Source organism: Microtus oregoni, unplaced genomic scaffold (genome assembly GCF_018167655.1).
Source record: "Microtus oregoni isolate MIOR12 unplaced genomic scaffold, Mior012 000007F_ref0000211, whole genome shotgun sequence".
NCBI lineage: Eukaryota > Metazoa > Chordata > Mammalia > Rodentia > Cricetidae > Microtus > Microtus oregoni.
Genome location: NW_024543066.1, coordinates 3177408 through 3199665, shown reverse-complemented (window position 1 = coordinate 3199665; position 22258 = coordinate 3177408). Strand labels below are relative to the sequence as shown.

The following is a 22258-nucleotide window of genomic DNA, read 5'->3' as shown; positions in this document are numbered from 1 at the left end:
GCAGGGCCTTCAGACCATTCATGCTGCATGTGTGCAATTCCAAATTTGGCAAGAACCCTGAATAAAAAAGGCATTATTAACAAACTTCATGGCCACTGTGCAATCTTTGGTCTAGCGGTCCATTTCTACCATCCAAAGGAGCCGACACCCTTACAGATATGACACCCTGCTTGGCCTCAGCCACATTAGCTCTGGCAGAATGCCAATGATTTAAAGTGATTTCTTTGTTTAGGCTAATCCATCTTGCCTAAACAAGACCTGCGTAATGACAATACCAGTTGATGTGCAACGTGGATGGGGAAAATCTCCTAAGACCCCACCCTACAGACAATCAATGGCTGTTGAGAAAGGGAGATAGGGGGCCATGGGGGGAATTGGAGGAGGAGGGATACAGGTAAAAATGATGTAAATACAGTATGCATGAATAAAATTCTCAAATTAAAAAACTTTAAGCTAAAAATCCTGGAGTTTCACCTTTAATAGCTAGCGTTTCTTCAGTTGTCAAATATGCTACCTTGAGAATATCTTACTCAACTGCCTTCACAAGTTCCTATCTCTTCCTTGTTACTTGGAGGCGTGTGTGTGTGTGTGTGTGTGTGTGTGCGCACACGCGCACGTGTTATTCACTCCACAGATGCCTACAGAATATGTAGCTGCTAGGTGCCAGGCACAGCCTGACACACAGTACTCAATAAGCATTCACCAGGTATTACTGACTCACAGAACTAAAATTCTACAAGGTAGGTCACAGTAGTAAATGATGGCACTTGGGGATGCAAGCACTAGAGCATCCTCCTTGTACAAAAGGCAGTGGGAGGAGCCAGGAAAGCTTTGGGAAGAGGCGACTCCTCATACTAAGCACCTCATGTCGCAGGAGCGAGCTGCCTGCGCCTCACCACCTCACACTAAGCAAGGGCATCTAAGCTGACACCTGAACGTGGGAACAGAAATCAAAACTCACTTGACTTGTTCTGTTTGCGCTTGGGGCTGCCAATGGGTGCCGCAAATTCACCGTGACCCATGGGTCCTATTCCATTCCGGTCTCGCCAGTTATCCGATTCACTTCCACTTGGCAGATGCTCACGACTGCTGGACCTCGAGAGGGACAAGGAGGAGCCCTGTAAAGAGGCCAAGCCAGAGAAGGAAGAGTTCAACACGGTGGGCTTCTTGGAGTGGGAGGAGAAACAATACCATGCTATATCATTGCAATGCCCTTCTGCCGCATACTAGGGCATGCTCATTCTCTGGCATGTACCAAGGATGAGCACTGACAGACAGCGAGTCCTCACCAAGGGGACCTGACTGCAGGTGGCCCAGAGAGCTCTAGAAGGTGCCAGTGCAAAGAAAGTTTCAAAATGTCATGGTGAGCTCATCCCTGTTTTAGGAAACAGAAAGACACCCCCCCACACACACACACACACATGCTCATACAAAAAGGACATGGGAATGGTGGGGTTGCAGGGAGAGCCAATGTTCTTAGAAAGATGCCTGCACCTATCCTAACACCCAGTGTGGGGAGACAGAACTGGCTTCCCCTGGCACTACCCTCTCCCAAACGAGGACGTAATCTCTCCAGCCAGTTACAAATACCTATGACAACATGCTCTTTGAAGTTCTTCAAGTTTAAAGATAACAGGACAACTCAAAACCTGCCTGAATGTACACTGATTCTTTTTGTTTACGCGTCCACGGCACGACGGCACCCTGGCTTTGGACTCAAGGTTCAGGCACAGACTTCTCCTGTGCAGATTCATCTTCACTGCTAATTCCAAGAAAACTCGCATCACACTTACCTGTGGCTCATGCAGCCCATTCACAGCTAGGATGGCCTCCCTTAAATACTTGCAACTAGCAGCCAGACACCTTAGTCCTGAGGTTTTCTACTTCCTCCCCACGTCCTCTGTGACCTCCTTCTTCTGTCCCATCCTAAATGACAGGCTAGCCATAGGCCTGGACTTTGACACCCACCCCCTCTGTTTTCCTGTGTTTTGTCACCAAATGGGTTCAATCCTCTGTGAAGTCCTTAGTGTGCAAGGACTCTGGCTGCTTGTATGCCTGCATTAAGATCCCTGTGGAACTTCAAGATGGTAAGGCTGCAAATCTAATGCCGATTACAGTTATTTGAGCACGTCCCTCTCTGAATGGCCCTTTCCACCAGCCACTCAAACCTCTGTCTTCACCCACTTGGCCACTCTGGTGCAACTCTGACAGCCCCCCTCTGTAATCCAGCACATAAAACAAGCCTGGCATTTTTAAGTGCCAATCAGAGTAGTCCATGCCTCCAGTCTTGAATTTTGGCTGTTCAGAGACAGAGATGTTTCCTAATTTCCCATGATTCCTTTCTAGTCTTGGACTTAGGTGTACCAGAATCAGCCTTCGTCTTCAATGCCTTCTGCCCCGAGACCTGTCCAGTGAATTCTGCTGTTACAATGATCAAGCCATTTATTCCTTGGACTCAATGCTCTTTCCCAAGATCCTCCTGAGACTGGCCCTATTTTGTTACATTTCCTGGCATGGCTCTCATCTGTTCCTAAAGTCAAAGCAATCTCTGAGCATGGACTAGGAATTTTATTACCCACCGCCTTCTTGACACGTTGTCTTCCTCCCACCAGAAGGCAGGCCTGTCCCCAAAGCAGCACACTTAGAATGTGCAATCTGATACACGGAACTGTCTCAGGGAGGCTGTCATCAATCCATTCATGCATGCCATGCATACCTCCCTCCCTTGCTCTCTCATTCTCGCAATAGGAACCGTCTCTATTGTTCTCTAGAGCCTTCCCCACATTCTTCATCACCGAAGCCAGCCTCAATCCTTACACACCTTCCTGTCTTAGTCCTTCTGAGGCATGGCAGAGAAGACAAGAGGCTTGCCTGCCCAGGGAGCCCCTGCCACAGAAAATTCATGAATGCCGTGTATGGACCCTCTACCTCTACAGAGAAAGACCTGGTTCCAAGGCAAGCACAGAACACTACTCCTGAGGAAAGCCAGAGCATACCCTTGCCAGCATTCAGAGAGGCAGTGGAAGGAGGCAGATGACATGGAGCTTCCCCGGGCTCTTGTCTCACTGTTACTGCCTGCCCCCACCTTCTGGCATGAGTGGGACATCAGTCATGGAGGTAGAGCAGGCTAGCCCAAGCCAACCAAAGCAATAAAGACATAGGAGAGGCTAGACAGAGGCCCAATACATTTCTACTCAGAAAGTTTGTTTGTCTGACCCTGGGTAAGAGCAGCAGGATGGGGGGGGGGGCGATTTTACGACCCATGTTGGTTTTAGCCAAAAACTTCCTTAATGTTTCAGCACTAAATACCCCTTATAGCAGTGTTTCCTTGGGGGATTGGAATCAGCCATGGCTCGTATCCAAAACACCTATCTCAGCTCTTCTTCACTTTGTATCCTTACCAAATGAGATCTCAGAGAGCTTAACAAACGGTCCTTCTTCTAAGTGATTAAAATCATGTATGTCTGTGTGTGTCTGTGCCAGGTGGATATACATCAATTGCACATCATCTTTTCCTTTGTGCCCCTTGAGTTGCAACATTACGGAGATGTTCCAGAATATTCTGTAAAAATGAACCCCAGTCTTTTCTCTCACATCTACTGGCCCCTATCACGACAAAGACACATCTACTCTGGAGACTCTCTTCCTACTACAAGTTTGTGGGGATTATATAAATTTCTACATGAAAATGAACCATGTAAGCCACAAAGAATGAAGTGAATCCACTAAGACCTTAAGTGTCCACCTAGCACTTGGAAAGCATTACCTTGCATACGAAAAGCAAAACAGCTTGAATGTGCAGTTACTTCCTCCAAGGAGGAACACCACCTTGGTTTTCCTACGGATAACGTTCTCCTGCAGAACTAACAGCAGTGTCCTAGGATTACTAGGTACCCAACAATACAACGCAAAAGAGATGCATGCTGATAAGCATAAAGGCTCACCAAATCTACCCGTGAGCCCGGGTGGGGTTTTTCAGCCCCACAAACTCTGCCTGCACCTGACTAATGTCAGGCTCCAAGCGGGGAACCGAGGGGCATTTCTATAGCTAAATGTCTCATTTCAGAAACTACTGAATGGCAGTCCACAGCTCCATGCTTTCCTCTGCCCAAAGCGAAGGCAAGGGAGGTGGACCACTGCCCGCAGGGTGCAGGGCCAAGTCTTGGCATTAGCTTAATTCTTCTGCTAACAAAAGACAATGCTCCTTCCTCTCCGAGCTCCAGCGGCCTGAGGGGAAGTGGACACCTACAGCCTAAAAACACCGCATAATGGTCCCCACATATCGGCAGCCTAAGGTTACTTTAATCTTAAATACAGCCTGCCAGGTGGCTACTGCAACCCTGACAATGGAATTCACGGGCGACTATTCAATAGTGTTTTCTTCTTGGCTTGCTCAAGAGAGATAAAGGCAATTTTTTAAAAAGCATTTGCTTTTGCCTTGCATCCATCAACAATCTTATTACAATAAATAAATAAATAAATAAATAAATAACCCACACCAAAAAAAAAAAAAGCAGATTAAAAGAACTCCTTCTACAAATACTACTAACAATTCTGAAGCCCTCCGCCAGCACACTTGCAGCCTGATGGAGGCTGACCATGCTAGGCTTAATCACGCTCATCTACCCAGCATGTTTCTGTGCAAGCTGCCCGGACCCCCACACCCTAAGACCAAAGCCTGACATTCTCAGATGGACAGGGTCTGCTCAGAGTCATGGGAAGCCTGGCCCTTGGGAGGATGGAGTTCTGGCCCTTCCTCTGCTTGCAAAGAACACAGGATTCCACTCTCACGGTGGAGCTGTGCAGCCAACATCTGGGAAACATAAGGATGTTGGAACGGTTGCTTGAGATGCTTCCTCCTGCGTCCCTGGCACATCTCAACATACTGAAGTTGACTCAGATTTGAAACTCTGTTTTTGCTGAATATCTGCCTTTTCCCCTACGGTAGCTTTGCTGGCGATACTCTCGGACAAAGAGACTCTTTGTAAGTTTTTAGGAAGCACTGCAGCTGCCCTTTGCTTGATCTTGGCCCTACTCTATCATGGATCTGGTATACTACTTCATCCAACAAAAACTTGCTCCCAAAATATAAATTCCCATCATACGTATAGATGAATAACGTCAAGGGGAGAGAAAAAAAATCTAATATGAAAGCTCATCCATTTTCCACAAGCTCACAGACAGAAAGGGAGCCAAGCCAATCGGTCCCTATGGCCATAAAGAGGCAGGGACAGCAGGGAGCCAGCTGTTCTTCTGTGGAAGGGATAGACAGGAGGAGAACTATGCACCTCGTAGGCGGTCGTCATTGTGGGCTTGTAGGACACGTGGTTGGCTCGTCTCAGCTCCTTGATGGTTTCGGCAGGCATGGACTTGGAGAACCCCAGGCCACTCCAGGTATTTGTAGGCGTTCTGACCTCAGTCACTACTGGCTTCTTTAGCATCGCTTTAGAATGCAGAATATAAGAGAGACTGTTTGTTTATGTGCTTAATGCAATTCTTAAATAAAGTTACTGATGGTGCACAGGGTTTCTTCAACACATGAAAAAGTTGTAACTCAATGTTATTTCTTAACATGCAGTGCCTCAGAATAAAACATTTTATCCAATAAAAAGTAAATGAGGAAAAGCTGCGGGACTCTTTGCTTATGCTCGTGTATTTCACAAAAAATACATTTTTATTTCGACAGAATCTGTGTAGTATGAACTCAAACATTTTGGGTTTCTGTTTTATAAGCATCCAGTTTTTCAAATCACCTGGACTGCATGAAAATGAGGGTGTGCTGAAGGCCAGAAAGGGGAAGCAGTCCTGTGTCACTTACCTTTGGTGGCTAATAGCTTCTTCTGCTCATAGTCAAAGGCCTGAAAAGGAAATCCGGAAAAAAAAAAAACAGCTCTGTTACCAATCCCAGAGCATCCTGCCAATACTTGTGAATCAGCCTCAGACATTGGCTAAGCTCTACATCATGATACCACACATCTACAGCCCACGCGTGATGAATTTAAACACTCCTTCCAAAGAAACTTGGAATAATCTACTACTTTTATCTAATTTGATGTCAATGGCAAAGATTAGAATTTTCCTACCAAAATGAAACATTCTCGTTTATGAAGAATGTCTTCCACATCAGAACTACTATATGCCAGGGTGACATGAAGAGCCTAATAGATGCAGAAGCATCAAAGGAAGATGTCGCACGATGCCCTTGGGCACCTGTTGTCTCTCCTTTGGTCTCAGAATCCTTCTGCACGCAGGTGAACAAGATGAAAACTGGGATAACGTCAGGACGACATACGAGGTCATCAACTACGCTGCTGCAGCTGTGGCTTTTGAAGCTGGCTAACTGCACTCATCTAGCTTCGAACACTAACCATCCGATAGGATCGAACCTAGATACCGCACAGAGAGGAGGACCACACGTTTGTGCTCCGAACACTGAACAGCTAACTCTGCAGAAACCAGGAGAGATGCCGTTCTGAAGAAAGCTATGCCTGCTTGGCTACATCCCGGATGCTAACCTGTTCGCACCACCCCAATCTAGGGAACAGATTAAGACTTGATTCAAAGACCTACCACGAAGATCAAGAACCTACTGGCAAGAAGAGTTCTTTGGTTCTACTCCCAGGAAGACTATACCAGAATATATAAGGTTCTGAGGGAATTACAGCCTGGGACAGAACACGGATGAGGTGGCAAGGAGCTAGCAATAACCTTGGGTCAAGTGATAAACAGCAGCGTCCCAGTGGACACAGCAGCTCTAGAAATATGGCTGTACCTCACTGGTTTTTAGACAACACTGTGTCACGGCATTTGGGGACAGCTTAAACTTGCACTGGAAGTTAAAATAAAAAATCTGTTTTAATTCCCAGGACAAGAGAGGGAAAAACTGAGGAACCACTACTCAAAGCCAGTGTGGGGCCTTGCAAAGAATACAATGAATGTGTCAGAACTCCTCTGGAGACTAAGCAAGCAACAGTCTCTGGAGGACTGACGACGACCGAGAGTTGAGTGAAAAGCTGCTAGAGGGACCACACCCCTAGGGTGGTGAAGAGATGGGCATGGTCTTCAGTGTGTCTCATGCCAAATCTCCCTAACGACTCTCACAGATTTCCTGGTGATTTGGGGGCCAGCTTTCCCCTAATGGCATAAACACATCTACTTAAAGAGTCACCCATGAGAACATTGTTATCCAACCTACAAGCAAGAACCATGGAATTTGTTCACAGGGACCCAAAGCTGGCGGGGAAGAGGATGGCAGCCATCAGACGCATAAACCCGCAAGGGTCATAAAAGGAACTTGGTAGTTTCTTTTTAGGACTGATGCATTATGGGAGCTATGAATTCTATCCACTTCAAGACTCAAAAATGTTCAAATGAAAAGGATTAAAAAAAAAATAAAACCAGGAGTACTGAATCATACTTTGGGATAAAAACAGTGTCACTTAGTTCCATGAATTAATGAAACCTAGTAGTTCTTTTTGTTTTTTTTGTTGCTGTGTTTTGTTTTTGTTTCTAGGGTTTTGTGAAGTTTTTCGAGGTGGTGGGGATGAAGAAAGCAATAAGGCAGTATAGGATGGATGTTCTTTCCCAGTAACGCTGGTGCAGGAAGTAAAAAGTGTAGGTGTGTGCGAGCCCTCAAAGCACTGAGTCCTTGCCTCTCACCCACATCTACGTGAAGATCAGACTCCAATTCTCTGCTCAGGAAGCTGCCCCAAGTCACGCTATGAACATGGTAATATGCCAGGGCTGAGGAAACTGAAGCCATCACCAACACCCAAACCACACCACTGTCACCATTTTGCATGGTCCTCCGAAGAATTCACATTCCACACTCGCTCTTTCCATAGCCATTTTGAGCACCAAGTTGACTATCTGTATTTCCAAGCCAGAAGAATGAGATCTACTTCTCTAAGGGAACCGTCATCTCTTACATGTCTATAAAGCTTGAGGTGACTGCTAACACAGATGACCCTTTTACTAGTTTCAAGAGTCACTTTTACTTCGTCTAAATCCTGCCCTTTTGCTTATCTATTTGAGTTTCACACTGACCAGGGTGCAGGAGAACAGGCTAGCATCTGTGCATCTCACGAACACGCCCTGCTTCTTGCATGTCCGGCCCAGCGCCCTGCCCTTGCATGACTGCTGTTGCAGAGCCTGCATTACCGGCAGCGCCTGTATTACTACAGCACCTGCATTACCTGCATGTGGACATACGGTGGCTGCGAGGCCAGGCGGGCCCTCTCCGAGTTCTGCTGGGCAGCTGCCCTCTCAGCTGCGCGCTCGCTCCCTGGCGCCTTCTTGTCAGCGAGGGGACTTTCTGCGGCACTCAGTTCAGGGTCTGAGAGCAATCTGTCAGTGCTGCTGTGAGAGAGAGTCGGGAGTTCACCGTTCCACCTGGCATGCTGACAGGCCGCACGTGTCCCCTGTGCAGGGTCACTGTGTGTGCTTCGGCCATCACCTGCATACATCTGTCATCTCATTCCACCCTCAGAGCAATGTCATGACACAGCAACGCTGAGACAGAGGTGATGCTGTCACCCCACTGGATGACATGGAAGGAGCTTGTCCAAGGTCACTGCCCTAGGGTGCTTCTGGGTTTTGAACCAGAGTTGAAACTGTTTTGCAAAAATAGGTACCACTATTGGAACTCATGGTATTCTACTTGTGGTCTACAGGGCACAGAGGTACAGAAAAGATTTCTGATGTTTGTACATCAAGCAGACACCAGGGATTCATGCAAAGTTTGAGTGCAGCCTGATAAGCCTGCAGGTGGACAGACGACAGCTATCACATGTGACATGCATGCGATACTGATTATGAAGGAAAGAAAAATAATATTCTCCAACGCTTAGTTAGGGAATGAGCAGAGTATCACGCGGTGCTTATAGTGGACAATACACCAGAGTGAGAGTCCATGGTGCATCAGGATGTACCTCAAGCCAAAAACGTGATGTTTTGTTCAGTTACAACCAATCACCTATCCTGGTCCCAGGTCAGAAGTTAAGACATGAGCAATATGCTCTGCTTGACAGATGCTGACAGAGGCTTCTTGAGGACATGGGAACTAGAAATGAAGGTGTTTTTCAAGTTCACTAGGGCCAAGGGCCAAGGGCCAGGACAGCAGCAACTCAGACGGCAGAGCGGGTGAAAGGGAAGGGACCCGGGATCACATCACTGGGACTGCTGGAGCCACAGCGCCACAGGGAGAGTCAGCAGCACTAAATAAAGGAGCAGGTGGGGGAGTGCTGGAAGCCGGGGCCTCATCCAGGATAGAAAAAAGGAGAAGGTTCAAAGGGCGCTAGAGACAAAGATTCAACAGAGAGCCGGAAGCAGAGCGTTTGAGGAACATACACCCGAGAATGCCTATCTGGGGGAATTAGCGCCCACAAATGACAAACAGGTAGAGCAGAACGGGGTGGAATGCGTCCAGTTTATGAAATAAAGAGGCTTTGGTAAGCAATGCAGGAAGCAAGGAGATATATATGTTAATCTTTCCGTAAAGCTACTCCTAAAGACAGCCAAGAACTAAGAAGATGGAAGAGAAAAATCAACTAGTTGGGCAGGTTTTTCCCAAGAAAGAACAAAGAAAAATAAAAGGCAATCTAAAGATGCCACAATTCTAAACACTGCCTAAGGAGGAGTTCCTGCTAATAAAACTCATGGGCTGATCAAAAAGTTTAAGTTTGCATGTTCTGCACTGGAGAGAAGGGAGCCACAGCTTGAGAGCCCCTGCCAACACCTCGGGTCACTGCTGGAAACTGTCTAAGGCAGGAACAGAGCCTGAAAATTCCCCCCTCCTCATTGCCGGAGAGCACAGAATGTCTCTGAGGTTCCGAGCAAGAGGACTGTTTTAAGGATGCAGCTAGAAACCCGGTAACTCAATCAGAGGTGGGGAAAGACTACAAAGAGGGGCAAGGGTGAAAATAGGTCATTCATTGAGTTTTTAAAATATAATTGTAAGAGGGAATTTTTGGAAATGCCCACGATGACATCTAACCCAACTTGGGTTAGAGTCTTAACCACTGAGCTCAAAGTCAATTCTTCCTCCACCATTTCCTCCCAGCAAGATGAGCATACATACTGTAGGTGTGAGTTCTTCGTGCCTTGTAGGAGCTCAACCGTCTGCCGCTTGGCACAGGAGACCTTGGAGGGACCCAGCATCTGCTTCAAGTCGCCAGCATTCCCAGAATGGGAGGGACTTCGAGGCATGCCCACTTCAACGAAGGCATCATTGCAGCCTATAGGAGGGCAGGGAAAGGAGAAGAACCAAAATGTCACCTTACATCGGCCATGGAGGGAAGTGAAAACCCATCTCTGTGGAGAGCCAACTCCAGAATCCTAATTGTGCTCTCCCTCTCACCTGCAGAGAGAGCACACCTCGGCAAGCTCAGGCTATCACCAGAACGCAACCTGAAGTAAAGACCCTGGAGTTTCCTGGAGATTGTTTGGAATATGCGAAATGTACATTTACCTAGGGCCCATGTGTTCCATGAAGGCTGTTGGGACTAAAGGAGGTATGTATTTACATATGAACATTAGGGGGACCCTCATGTTTCCTAGCTTCCTTTCCCTCACCATGTAGTTTTTTCCCTTTTCTACTACTTGGGTCGACAAAGCATTGGGCACCCTAGACAAGTCTACCACTGAGCTATATCCCAAACCCCAAATTTAGTCAGTGCTGGGAACTGAGCCCAGGGCCTTACACATGCTAGGTATATGCTCTTCCAATAAACGACACTCCCAACACATATTTCCTCAAGATTGTGAGGGGGTGGACTTGTATGACGTTTTCCCGTTACACGACAATGGAAGAGTGGTATTTCTGTGGGAAACGCCTTTCAGGCCATTCTTTTATCATGGTCTTTGGAACTGCATGCAAGACATTGACTCTTCATAGTTGAGGTGGAGTATTGGTTAATGAAACCAACTCAGAACCCCTGCAGACTCCCCCCCACAACCCAGAGTAGGGGGGGGGTCCCTTTATCCAAGCTACAAGTCAGTCTGAAAACTACAACCTTCCACAGAGTTTGTCTTGGGAGAAGCCTGCTCTGGCCCAGCTGTCTGCATGGATGGATCACCGTGACTGGCACTCAGCACTTTTTCCCCAAGCGATGAAGTGGACAGTGCCCCGTATTTCATGTTCGGAGGCTGAAATCATAAATAAGATAAAAACACAATTTAGAAATAACTTTTGGACACAAAAATAGGTTTCCAGCAGCTCGTCTCTTGCCAAAAGCACAGATCACCCCACCTCACGGAAGGGCATTACCTGCACATGTCCATTTAAAGAGGCCGAGATGGTCTTGCCTTCTGTCTGCATGCTGTTGATATGGACATCAACGGGAGTCAGGCCAGGTGGGGGAGATGGGGCTGTGTGTCCGTAGGTGGGCACGCCAGATAGCAAGATATTGGTTAACGTGGCCTGGGCATTAGATGGAATCATAAGATGTGGTATAGCAGAAAAGCCTGTGGTGGTTCAGAAAGACGGTGTTAGACAGGGAACAACCTTGAAGTGACTGTTCCATTTGAGAACAAGAAGAAACTTTCTTTCCTGTGAATTCAGAATAACTTCACATCTCTGTAAATGGATTTAACATTGCTATAAACATCATAAATGGGGGCTAGAGAGATGACTCAGTGGTTAAGAGGTCATGAGTTCAATTCCCAGCACCCACATTGTGGCTCACAACCATCTATAATAGGATCTGATGCTCTCTTCTGGGCTGCAGACACACATGTAGGCAGAATACAATATACATAATGAACAAATCTTTTTTTTAAAAAAAAAATCATAAATGGAGGCTGGTGAGTGGGTAAGGGCGGGCCCTGGATTCCATGTTTGATGACCTGAGTTTGATGCCTGGGACCCACATGCTGCAAGTTGTCCTTTGACCTCCCCATGTGCACTCTGGCACGTGCACACACACAAATAAGTGACTATTTTCTTTAAAGGAAAACAGTGTTAAAATGAGGTACCACTCCCAACCTTATTTGTTCCAGCCCCTCACAGCACAGGGGAAGAGAACAGGGAGGCTGAACCTGGGTCCCTGACTCAGAAATAGCTCCTCCGGGCAGAGCTGTTTGTAACCTTCCTGGGCCTCGGCCATTGTGCCCTGAGCATCCGTCTGCTTTTCCTAACCTGTTTATCGCCTGTGCGGATGATGTGTTGCTCGCATGAAAAGCTCTTGGCTTTTCTGAGCCTCATTTTAACTAATTTACACAGCGGGAGACTTCCTTTGGGCTAAAGCATGCTTTGGATGGTGATTTCCACTTGAAGAAATGAATTCTTTGTAAATACTGTTTTTTGTGTTTTTTTTTTCCTAAGACAGCACACCTCTTGGTCATCCTTAAGTGACACTCACCTGTGGCATTTGCAGTGTTAGCGATTGAGGGTGCCCACAGTGTAGGGCTCGGGGTGCCAGAACTTGAACTTTGCAAAGGACTAACTGAACTGTTGAGAGCGTTCAGGAGTGAGTTTGGGGTTGTTGAAGTGTTGAGCGACAAGGTGGTGGGCCCCAATAGACCTGGAAGGATTGAAAAGTCAAATCAACACACCTAAGTCAAGATTCTGAAATAGGAGCAGCATTCATATTGTCTTTTGGAATGAGCACCAATAAAGTCTGACACTTTCTAATCTGCCAAACACAGGTGACAGGTTTTCTTTCAAAAACGTTACTTCAGATATTCCTGTGAGAATGTCTCTTTTCACAAATCCAACGTAGGAATTTGCTCACGCTCAAATAGACAATAGATGCCACAAGAATGGCAAGACAGATGTGTCCAAACGAACACAGCAGTCAGGTGCACAGAGGACTACTAGACTCAAGCCTGCTGACAAGCCTGGATGGACAAACCCCTGTTCGAGAGGAAGCCCTATTTTATTTCTCCAAGTCACTCACTTGTTATTGGCTTCCCAACAAATCCCTTTCCGAGCATTCACACCTGGCCGTGCTGAGGGATGCCTTTCCTGCGGTAGACTGGCTGTCTGGTACTCAGCAGAGAGGAGGCACTGCCAGATGGTACTCTGCACGTCTGGGCACACGCTGACTTCTTTGGGCTCCGATCCAACAACTAACACTTGCCTAGGAAATGTGCCGGCTTTGATTTATGCTTCAAGTATCCCATGCTCACTGTAACTGATGAGATTCTCTCATGGGAATCTGGGATCGCTAAGCTAAACCTGTTTACTTTTACGTGTTCCTGGAAGTTCACAGGTGCCGGTGTTACGGGAGATGGGAGGTTGAGAGACCCTCTCCTCCACTCAGGGACTCTGCCTCTTCACCTGGTTGCTCAACTAGACTACAATGGAGTTGGCTCCCTCTCGCTATCTCTGGCATGCCCTGGTCCACAGCTTCACTGTGCAGCTGGGCTGTGTGGTGGCAATAGCTTTGGTTGGCAAAGAGCCTGCATTACTGTAGTGGTGTTCAAGTATGGCAGTTTGGAGCCCCAATGAGTTATGTATGCATTAATTCTTTCAGTGTTGGGGACTGAAGGTAGGTCTTTGTACGTGTGCTCTATCATTGAGCTATAACACAGCTCATCATACTACATATTTTAAAGTGAAAAGAAATAAATTTAAAAGATTTGCTGATTTATTTTTCTTGCCTCAATACCAGCAAAGATTCTGCTTTCCTAATAACCTAAGCCTTGTGAGCGGGGTAAGCTAGCTTGCTCTCCTTAGTGGCCTTGGGTTTATCAAGCCTAACCCTGGGGTTGGGTTCAGGGGCTCTCCCCTCCCCTTCTCTAGCCACCCTCCAGATTTGCAATTACTTTTTGGAACAAACTGGATAATCTTTATCTCTAGGGAGGGAGGGCAATACTGCAAAAGCCAGAGAGAGCAAACACACACACATCAGAGTGAGCCTGCTCCCTTCAATCCGGTGGCATTCTTAATTTAGAAGAACAAACACAGCCACGGAAAATAAGAACAGTCAGCCTGTGATTATTTATGCCAGCACAGGGAGAATCTGGGCAGCCCAAATCCACAGAGCCGAACAACAAAAAAAAATCAAAATCAAGACTATGAATCAGGTCCTGTTGCTCTTCACCCCGCCCTGAGGCTCCGAGAAGAAAACAGCATTTAGACACAGCACAACGGGTAGAAAGAAAGGGAAGCAGATAAGCATTTCCCCAGTGGTAATAATAAACTTTATACCTAGTCCAGTGAGTCCAAGGCCTGCCGAAGCTAAGATATCCAGGCTGGGACATGCCAGGCCGGCAGGGCACGATGCTGGGGATAGACTGGTTGCTATGGAGACCCCACTGCTTTCAAGTCCGAGGAGACATTTCCTTGCTTCATACATATTTAAGGCATTTCGCTCAACACTTTTCACAATCACAGACTATGAAAACACATAATGGGGGGGGGGAGAAAAGGTGACACTGGGGTAGTATACAATGAATGGAGGGGGTAATGAAAATGCAAATGAGGAGCCCACAGGAGGGCGAATACCACCTTCAATCAGCCTCTGCCTCTGCCACTCTTGGCAAAGCTGCAAACCGTTAGTTACCACCTACTGTGTGTGCACTGTTGCAGGCAGCACCCCCCTGCTGTGTGTGTGTGTGTGTGTGTGTGTGTGTGTATGTGTGTGTGCGCGCGCGCGCTCGCGCGCACTGTTGCAGGCAGCACCCCCCTGCTGTGTATGTATGTGCACTGTTGCAGGCAGCACCCCCCTGCTGTGTGTGTGTGTGCACTGTTGCAGGCAGCACCCCCCTGCTGTGTATGTGTGCACTGTTGCAGGCAGCACCCCCCTGCTGTGTGTGTGCACTGTTGCAGGCAGCACCACCCTGCTGTCTGTGTGTGTGCACTGTTGCAGGCAGCACCTACCTACTGTGTATGTGTGCACGCTGTTGCAGGCAGCACACACTTGCTATGTGTGTATGCACTGTTGCAGGCAGCTCACAGATTCCAATTCCCATCCAACCTTTAGAGGTGGGGATTCCTATCCAGAGATGCTTGGGGATTTAGTAAATTCTTGGTGTCAAAGCCCTGTCCTATTACACAGCCTCCAGGCTTCATACTAAAGCCCACCCCCTTATCCCCCAAGACCTGCAGAAGCCAAATGAAACCCATTACCACATACAGACTGCATGGTAACAGTAGCTTATTTTTAGCATATATGGTCTGATGGTTAGCTAACACATCTCCAGGCACCTCCACCCTCAGACAATATCTGTGGCAAATCTTATGATGTGTATTTCCTTACTGCCTGTATATATATGCTATATATACATTTATAATTCTATTCTACATAATATATATTACTAAATTTCTAAGCATATATAAGTACACACACACACACACAGAGGCAGTAAGGAAAATCTGACTCAGAAAGCAGTTGAAGTGGTAGTCAGAATCCAGCCATTGACAGGCTGTCCAGCCTGACAGATGCTCATTTTCTCCTGAGCTCTTGGAATTCGTCTTGCTTCTGTCTTTGTATGGACAAGCTTTTCTCTCAGTCTGACTGTGACGGTGACTGAAGTTACATTAGTCAAGCCGGTGAGGCTTCATAATGTCCAAAACCAATGGCCTAGTCTCAAACTCTGAACTCACTCCATCTTACCCAGAATTGGGGATAGCTTTTCTTTTAAGGTTCTCTCTGAAAGGAGGTGTGGTTGTTGCCCCCCAGTTGCACACACAATATTACATTTACTCATGTAGAAATCACATATGATACATACACACACACACACACACACACACACACACACTCACATACACCATTCCACACAAAAGATGGCATCTATGGTTTAAAAATGTTAGAATGGAAAGTTAGGCAGATTTATAAATCTCTGACCCCAGAGTCATGTGGTAGAAAGAGAAGACCATCTGCGCATCTTTCTCTGGCTTCCACATGTGGATGTGGACACATACATGCATATATGCATGCATGCACACATCCATATGCACACGCACATACATATTCAGATGCATGCATGTGTGCACACACACGTGAACACACACAAAATGAATAGAATCAGAAAGAGGAGGGAGAGAGAAAGAAAGCCTTTCTATGTGAAACAGCACCACAAGCGAATGGGGACCCAGGTCCTAACCGGACACCCAATCTGGTCCAGCCTGAATCTTGTGCTTACTAGCCTCCTTGATTTCCGACTTCCATCATCTATGGCTGCCTGATCGGTGGCGTTGCTATAGCAGCCCAAATACATTAAGACATTTCCTGGTCTGTTTTCACCCAATGATACACTACAGGGCACTAAAGCAATGAGTCTACATTTCTGTAATGCCAAACTGTATAGTGCCAAATGAGGTTCACTAGACTCTATAAAGCAATAAAAACTGGCATTTAATTAAAAAAAGTTAAAAAATGCAGCTGTTTGGAATTCTTTTCTTCAAAGCATTCCACAAACTTCAAAACTTCCCACAGTTACAGTTTATAAATCCTTTAAGTTTTTAAATATTAGAAAAAAATCAGGAATAATATACCATTGTCATAGTTATGACCTGGAACAAAGGCATTCTCTGTGAGTTTGCTAACATCTCCCTAGGTGAGTTCCTAATCCTACTTTCCTTCCTGGTGGTGAATTTGGGGTGTCCCCAACCCCCACATCAGCCAATGCTTCGTGATTTAGAAAATATCAGCATGTACACAGTACCACCTAACATGTCATTCCAGTCTGGGAGTTTTCATTCTATCGTCCCTCCCTGATCAGCCCACACAGCAGCCACACAGTGGCTGACAGTGACAGCCACCGGCGCAATCCCAGGGTCCCAGGATGCCCTGCGAAGGGGCTGCAACAGTTTCCACAGTGTTAATGTCTGGACGCTCCTCTCTCCTCGCCTTCTTGCCAGCAATGATTATGTGATTTCTCTCACTGCACATCTACTGTCCGTGGAATCACCAAGTCTCTACAGCCTGGGGCAGGGAAAGCACTAAAGAGACTGAGCCCTTTCATTACTTGTGGCCCTTTAAGAAAGAAAAAAAAAACAGGACAGAAAAGGCAGCTAACTGTTCTGCTAGGCTAGCACAGTGGCCAGCACACAGTGAGTTATGGAAATGTTCCACAAGTTGATTTGAATTAGTACACACAAACACATGCACACATATATAAACAGACGTGCACACATACACACACATACATAGCACATAAGTTGCCTTCGCTATTCCCTAGCAATTAAATAAAGTCTACAGGTAGCTGACTGCAAATTGAGCATCCTTCTGAGGAATACCCAGGAGTGGTACATCTCATTCATATGGTGGGGCTAGTTTGGCTTTCCGATGAGCTTCTGTATCTACTTCCAGGATGGCAGGACTAGTTTATGTATTCCCACCGTCAGCGTGAAAGCACTCCCTTCTGTCCACTTCCCCACCAGCGTCTGCGTTCATCATTTTCTGGCTGACTGCTGCTTTGACTGGGTGAAATGGTATCTTCATGTAACTTAAATTTGTATTTCTCTGATGGCTACTGAGGCCGAACATGTTTACGTTTGCTAGCCATTTGTGCATCGTTTTCTGAGAACAGTCTTCATTTCATTAGCCTAGTTACTGATTGGTTTGGCTGGTTTCCTGCTAAAATCACAAAGTAAGAAAAAAAAAAAAGACTTTTTTTTTTCTCATGCATTTTTTAGAAAAATAATGGTTACTAGAACTCTAAAAAAAAACATAAACATATGGATAAAATGATGGTAGATCATTAAGGACACTGTTACAAATGTATACTGTTATAACCAAATATATACTAACATGCGTATTAGAAATTAGTTCCCCGTAATTGAACAACCAAAGAGAATGGCATTGCAGATGCCTCCCTGGGCAGAGGTGCCAAACCAACCTTGCTTGGCTGTTTGGGCTTTGGTTTAATACTGATAAAGACATCTAACTGCTCCATCAGCTGTGCGATGAACTGTGGGTCCACTTCAATTTCTTCCTTCATATCAAACATCAGCACAAGAGGAAGACACCCCTAGGAAAGACAGCAGGAATGTCAGGAGTCGGTCATCGTAGCACCTGGCACCCAAGCTTACCTATAAAGCATCCACTGTTGGATATTAAAACTAAATAAGATTCACACCTTCCCAAAAAGGATGGATGGTGTGGGACCAAGGTGAGGGGCAGGAGGAGACTCCCTGGGAGACGGAAACTGTGTATGTTAAGCTCAAGGGTTTGTCATGAATTTATTAATTTTTTTAGTCTGATGTTTACTTGGGAAAAATCCTTCACTGTCTGATTTCAATTATGTTAGCATTGATACAAAAGCATTCATCACCGACTCTGAGGTTCGGATTATGTGCCCCTCCTTGCTCAGTGACTTATGGGGAGCCATGCTATTGCATCCTGAACGAGAACTCAACTGCTGTTTAACAACCTCCACTTTGGCCACCACAGACCTGCATGGCCCGGATCTGTCTACCTCCAGGCCAGTGCCAACTCTCAATGTCCTTCAGATGGAGTCTATGCATCACTTGAGGTTTCTCAACTGCTCCTTCAAAGGAAGCTTAAGCTGTAGCTAGCCCCTTCCCAGCATGAGCAGTGAACCACTGCCCCGGTCTTCTATACTTTTTTCGCTGCAGAAGCTAGCTTTGGCTTTCTATGCTCATTTCTTCCTAGCCCTCCTTGTCTACAGCCAGGGGCCACAAAACTTCTCTTCCTCCTGCATGGAATGCTGCTCAGCTCAAGTCCTTGGTTGCTGGATTTTGTTCACATGTAGTAGACAACGCTAAGCACACTGGGATCAAAATGGAGCAGGTTGTGCCCCTTCACTAACAAAAGTGACTTTTGTATAGATAGGGAGAAAAAAAAGTTGTTAAAACCTTTGAATTTCCTTTTCCCTTTTTTTTCAGTATTGGATAATAGTGCCTTTCAAAGTACATTTATACTTTTGGCAGGTGTGGTCAGAGTAGGAATATGAATCTGTGAACTTTTTCAAGCATCCTGAGCTTAAAAACAACATCTAAAGCCCTTGGAAAAGAAGACACAATGAAGGGTAGCTGTGGGGGTTCCTGTCTGTAAATACGTCCCACGGCTCACGCATTAATGATGAGACAACCAAACATGGCTGTGAAAACCAACCTTCACAAAAAGAGAATTAGTAAATCTCATATTAGTACGATGGAGTATAAGCAGTATCATCTGTCAGGGGGTGGAATCAACAATACGAATCTGAGTTTTCGGCTCTATAAAGAGATGAATTCTGCAAGTTAATAGGGCACGCCTGATGCTTGTGGACGCAAATGTCACCGAAGGCACATGTCGAATGTGAGGGCAATCTGTTTCTGAGAGTCTCTGCCAGCCCAGCAATATGCCGTCTGCTGTTACTACACACCAACCCCCACCCGCCAGGGTTTCAAATAAACACAGGAGGAGAGAAATGCCATAAACGAGAGTGCTTCTGAATGATGTAACTGAGCTTTTTCTTTTCGTAGCATTCAAATTCATTAGTGAAATAGTATTTTTTATTTATATAGGGCATTTATTAAATATACAAATGTTTCAGATCACCTAAGGCAAGTTTTTATGTATGTGTGGGTATATGTGATGGCCAAAGGTCAAGGAAGGCAGGTGTTTTCCTTTATTGGCTGCTCTCCAAATAATAATAATAATAATAATGAGACCATGTCTCTTTAATGAACCTGGATCACAAATTAGGCTATACTGTCTAACCAGAAATTTATTATTATTATTATTATTATTATTATTATTACTGAAACTATGCCTCTTTAATAAACTTAGATCTCACAGATTAGGCTATACTGTCTGATCAGCAATTATTATTATTATTATTATTATTATTATTATTATTATTATTATTATTGAGACTGTGCCTCTTTAATGAATCTGGATGTCATAGGTTAGGCTGCACCTAACTTTTACTTTGGAAAAATCCTTCAGTGTCTGACTTTAGTATATTAGCAAATTATACTTTAGTATATTAGCAAAAACATTCTCCACCACACTGAGGTTCAGATCACGCGCCCTTCCTTGTCCAGTGACTTCTGGGGAGCCATGTCACTGCATCCTGACCGGCAATCCGTCCTCAGGAATCTACTTGTGCCTGTTTCTCCAGTCCTGGGATTACGGACACGTGGCTGCCAACTGAGCCATCCATCCCCTCAGTCTTTGAAGATGACCTTTAAACAGTATTTTTAGTTTTCTGTTTAAGGTTCAAACTACACACCAGTATCCCATGTCAGATGCAAACAGTCGCCTTCTACTCAAATCTCGTCTGTGTTTAGTCTAAGCTAAGAAAAATATAAGAAAATTGTTTCCCTATGCAATGGAGTGGAGCCTGTGGGGGCACAATGGCCCTTAGTCTCCGGTCTACTCCCTTTTACCAGGAATGTTTCCTGTTTGGCTGGACCTCAAAACTGCTTTCTTAAATAGCAGGTTTGCAGAGTCAGGGTGGAAACCCCGTGGTAGGCCAAGAAGTTCAAGGAGAACATCACAAAGCTAACTGGAGCAGCCTTACCATGAGATATTGCCTTGCCAGGCAGACAGACTCGATGGTGCCCTGGAGGTAGACGGTGGATTTCTTCTGTGGGTTGCCGGGGTCAGGAAAGTGGATCTGTGCCCCTGTCCTTTGCATGATATGTTTGACGTTGCTCCCGTTCCGGCCCATCATGAAGAGGTGATGCTGGGCGGCAATGTCCAGTTGTGTGCTCACGGGGATGGCAGATGCCAAGCTTCCCGCAAGGTGTTCCAATAGCATGGCTGTTCCTTCCTAGCAGAGAAGGGCAGACTGTGGGAGGAGCGTAGCAATCCCATCAAATACAACCGCCCAGCCCACATAGGCAATGTTCCTATGGCACCTCCAACAACTATGAGGACGCCGGTAGCATGTTCTATGGGGCCCATAAGTAGCACAAAGGAAAATTCTGGAAACCAATGAGTCTGCTAATCACAAGCATAAAACTTGTACTGGATGTGGTAGCATATGTCTATCTATAATCCCAGCAGCCTGGGAGGCTGAGGCAGGAGAATCGTGCATTTAAGATCAGCATAGGAAGAACAAAGGAAAGAAAGACACTTGCATGTTGTGTGTTTTTGCACGACTTTAAGTCACCCACCTTCACAGCATCTGTGTTATTCTGAGACCCCCGCACTATGACAGTAGCACCATACATTCGAGACCTCTGCTTAAATGACACGGAAATGCTGTACGTCTGTGAGATGCGCTGGATGGAGGGGGCGTTGGGATCCGGGACCGGTTGGAGAATTCCAGCAATGGGTAATTCAAACATCAGCACCAAAGGAAGCAGCTCCTAAGAGAACCAAAGCAACAGTGACGTGGGGAGTCTGAGAGGAGTGGGGCGTGGGGGGGGGCATCAAGTCCCTTTGCTCTTCTCTAAAGATGGGTTCTGAGACATGAACTGTCTTCATGCAAGGGCTGAGATCCAGTGTTTCCTAGTGGAAGGAGCCTTTGGCCTGTGGCACTCGGTCACTGAGCCAGGCGAAAGCCGAACACTTCCAGAAAGTCTCTGATTGAGAAGCATTTATAAATAAACTTAGGATGATGTGGTCTAAATACTGACTCAGAATGCCTCCCACCGACACCAGCTAACAGAGGTCAGCATGCTCATGAAGGCACCCTGACCCAGTGTCTCCTGCTTACTGAAAATGGGACTTGGTTACCAAATGGTAAATAATGCTATTTCAGCCCCCTTGTCATGTAAATGTGTTGGGCCTGTAAGAACAATCGCAGAGATTGGTAAAGTTACCCGAATCCTCGCCCGGGCAGATTCTACTCCTGCTGGCTGTCCTGCTATAGACACCTGTAAAATAAGGGAACAAGGCTTACTCTACCATTCAAGCCCGCATCGGCCTTCCTAGGCAGCCACACCCTTCCTGCTCAATACAAGAGCACAGCTGCATGGAAGGCACATTTGATTTTAATGAGGCCCTTGAGACCCTCAAGGCCATTGATCTACGTTACCACTTGGACTTAGACACAGCCAGCAGCTCCAAGGAAACCGTGCTAACACTGTTAACATTATTTTTGTCCACAGCACTTTCCTCCCTTTGTTTAAAGTCTCTTTGTGTCAATTAGGTGTTAACAGCAATGACATGGATGCATAGGGCTCTTAGCCATCGGCCTTCTTCATCCGCACCAGCTGGTAGATAATCTCAGCTTTAGTGTCTGCCTCTCCTGCTCTGTCCATAGATACCTGGGCCTCACAGCGTGTCACAGCCACCATCAGGTATTTATAATGCCTGTGCCTTTAAGCAAGGCTTTCTACCTGGCCTCAGAGACGCGCAAGCACAACGTCACTCCCTGGTTCACCCTCAGAGCTGACAGACTCCCA

The 22258-nt window shown here is 46.1% G+C and overlaps 1 protein-coding gene across 3 annotated transcripts in view; it reads right to left on the bottom strand.

Moving 5' to 3' along the window:
• Positions 1–22258, bottom strand: part of Bicc1 (BicC family RNA binding protein 1) — a 218674-nt gene that overhangs the window by 11696 nt on the left and 184720 nt on the right. For 2 of the 3 annotated variants that reach the window (XM_041656541.1, XM_041656543.1), the window contains exons 6-18: positions 21674–21727; positions 21023–21217; positions 20425–20676; positions 17791–17922; positions 14153–14339; positions 12360–12521; positions 11267–11463; positions 11013–11145; positions 10079–10235; positions 8196–8358; positions 5819–5858; positions 5289–5443; positions 962–1118 (exon numbers count right to left, since the gene is read on the bottom strand). In XM_041656541.1, coding sequence (XP_041512475.1) covers positions 962–1118; positions 5289–5443; positions 5819–5858; positions 8196–8358; positions 10079–10235; positions 11013–11145; positions 11267–11463; positions 12360–12521; positions 14153–14339; positions 17791–17922; positions 20425–20676; positions 21023–21217; positions 21674–21727 — 1984 coding nt within the window. The remainder of the gene's footprint in view (positions 1–961; positions 1119–5288; positions 5444–5818; positions 5859–8195; positions 8359–10078; positions 10236–11012; positions 11146–11266; positions 11464–12359; positions 12522–14152; positions 14340–17790; positions 17923–20424; positions 20677–21022; positions 21218–21673; positions 21728–22258) is intronic. The other variant, XM_041656542.1, reaches the window with a different exon arrangement.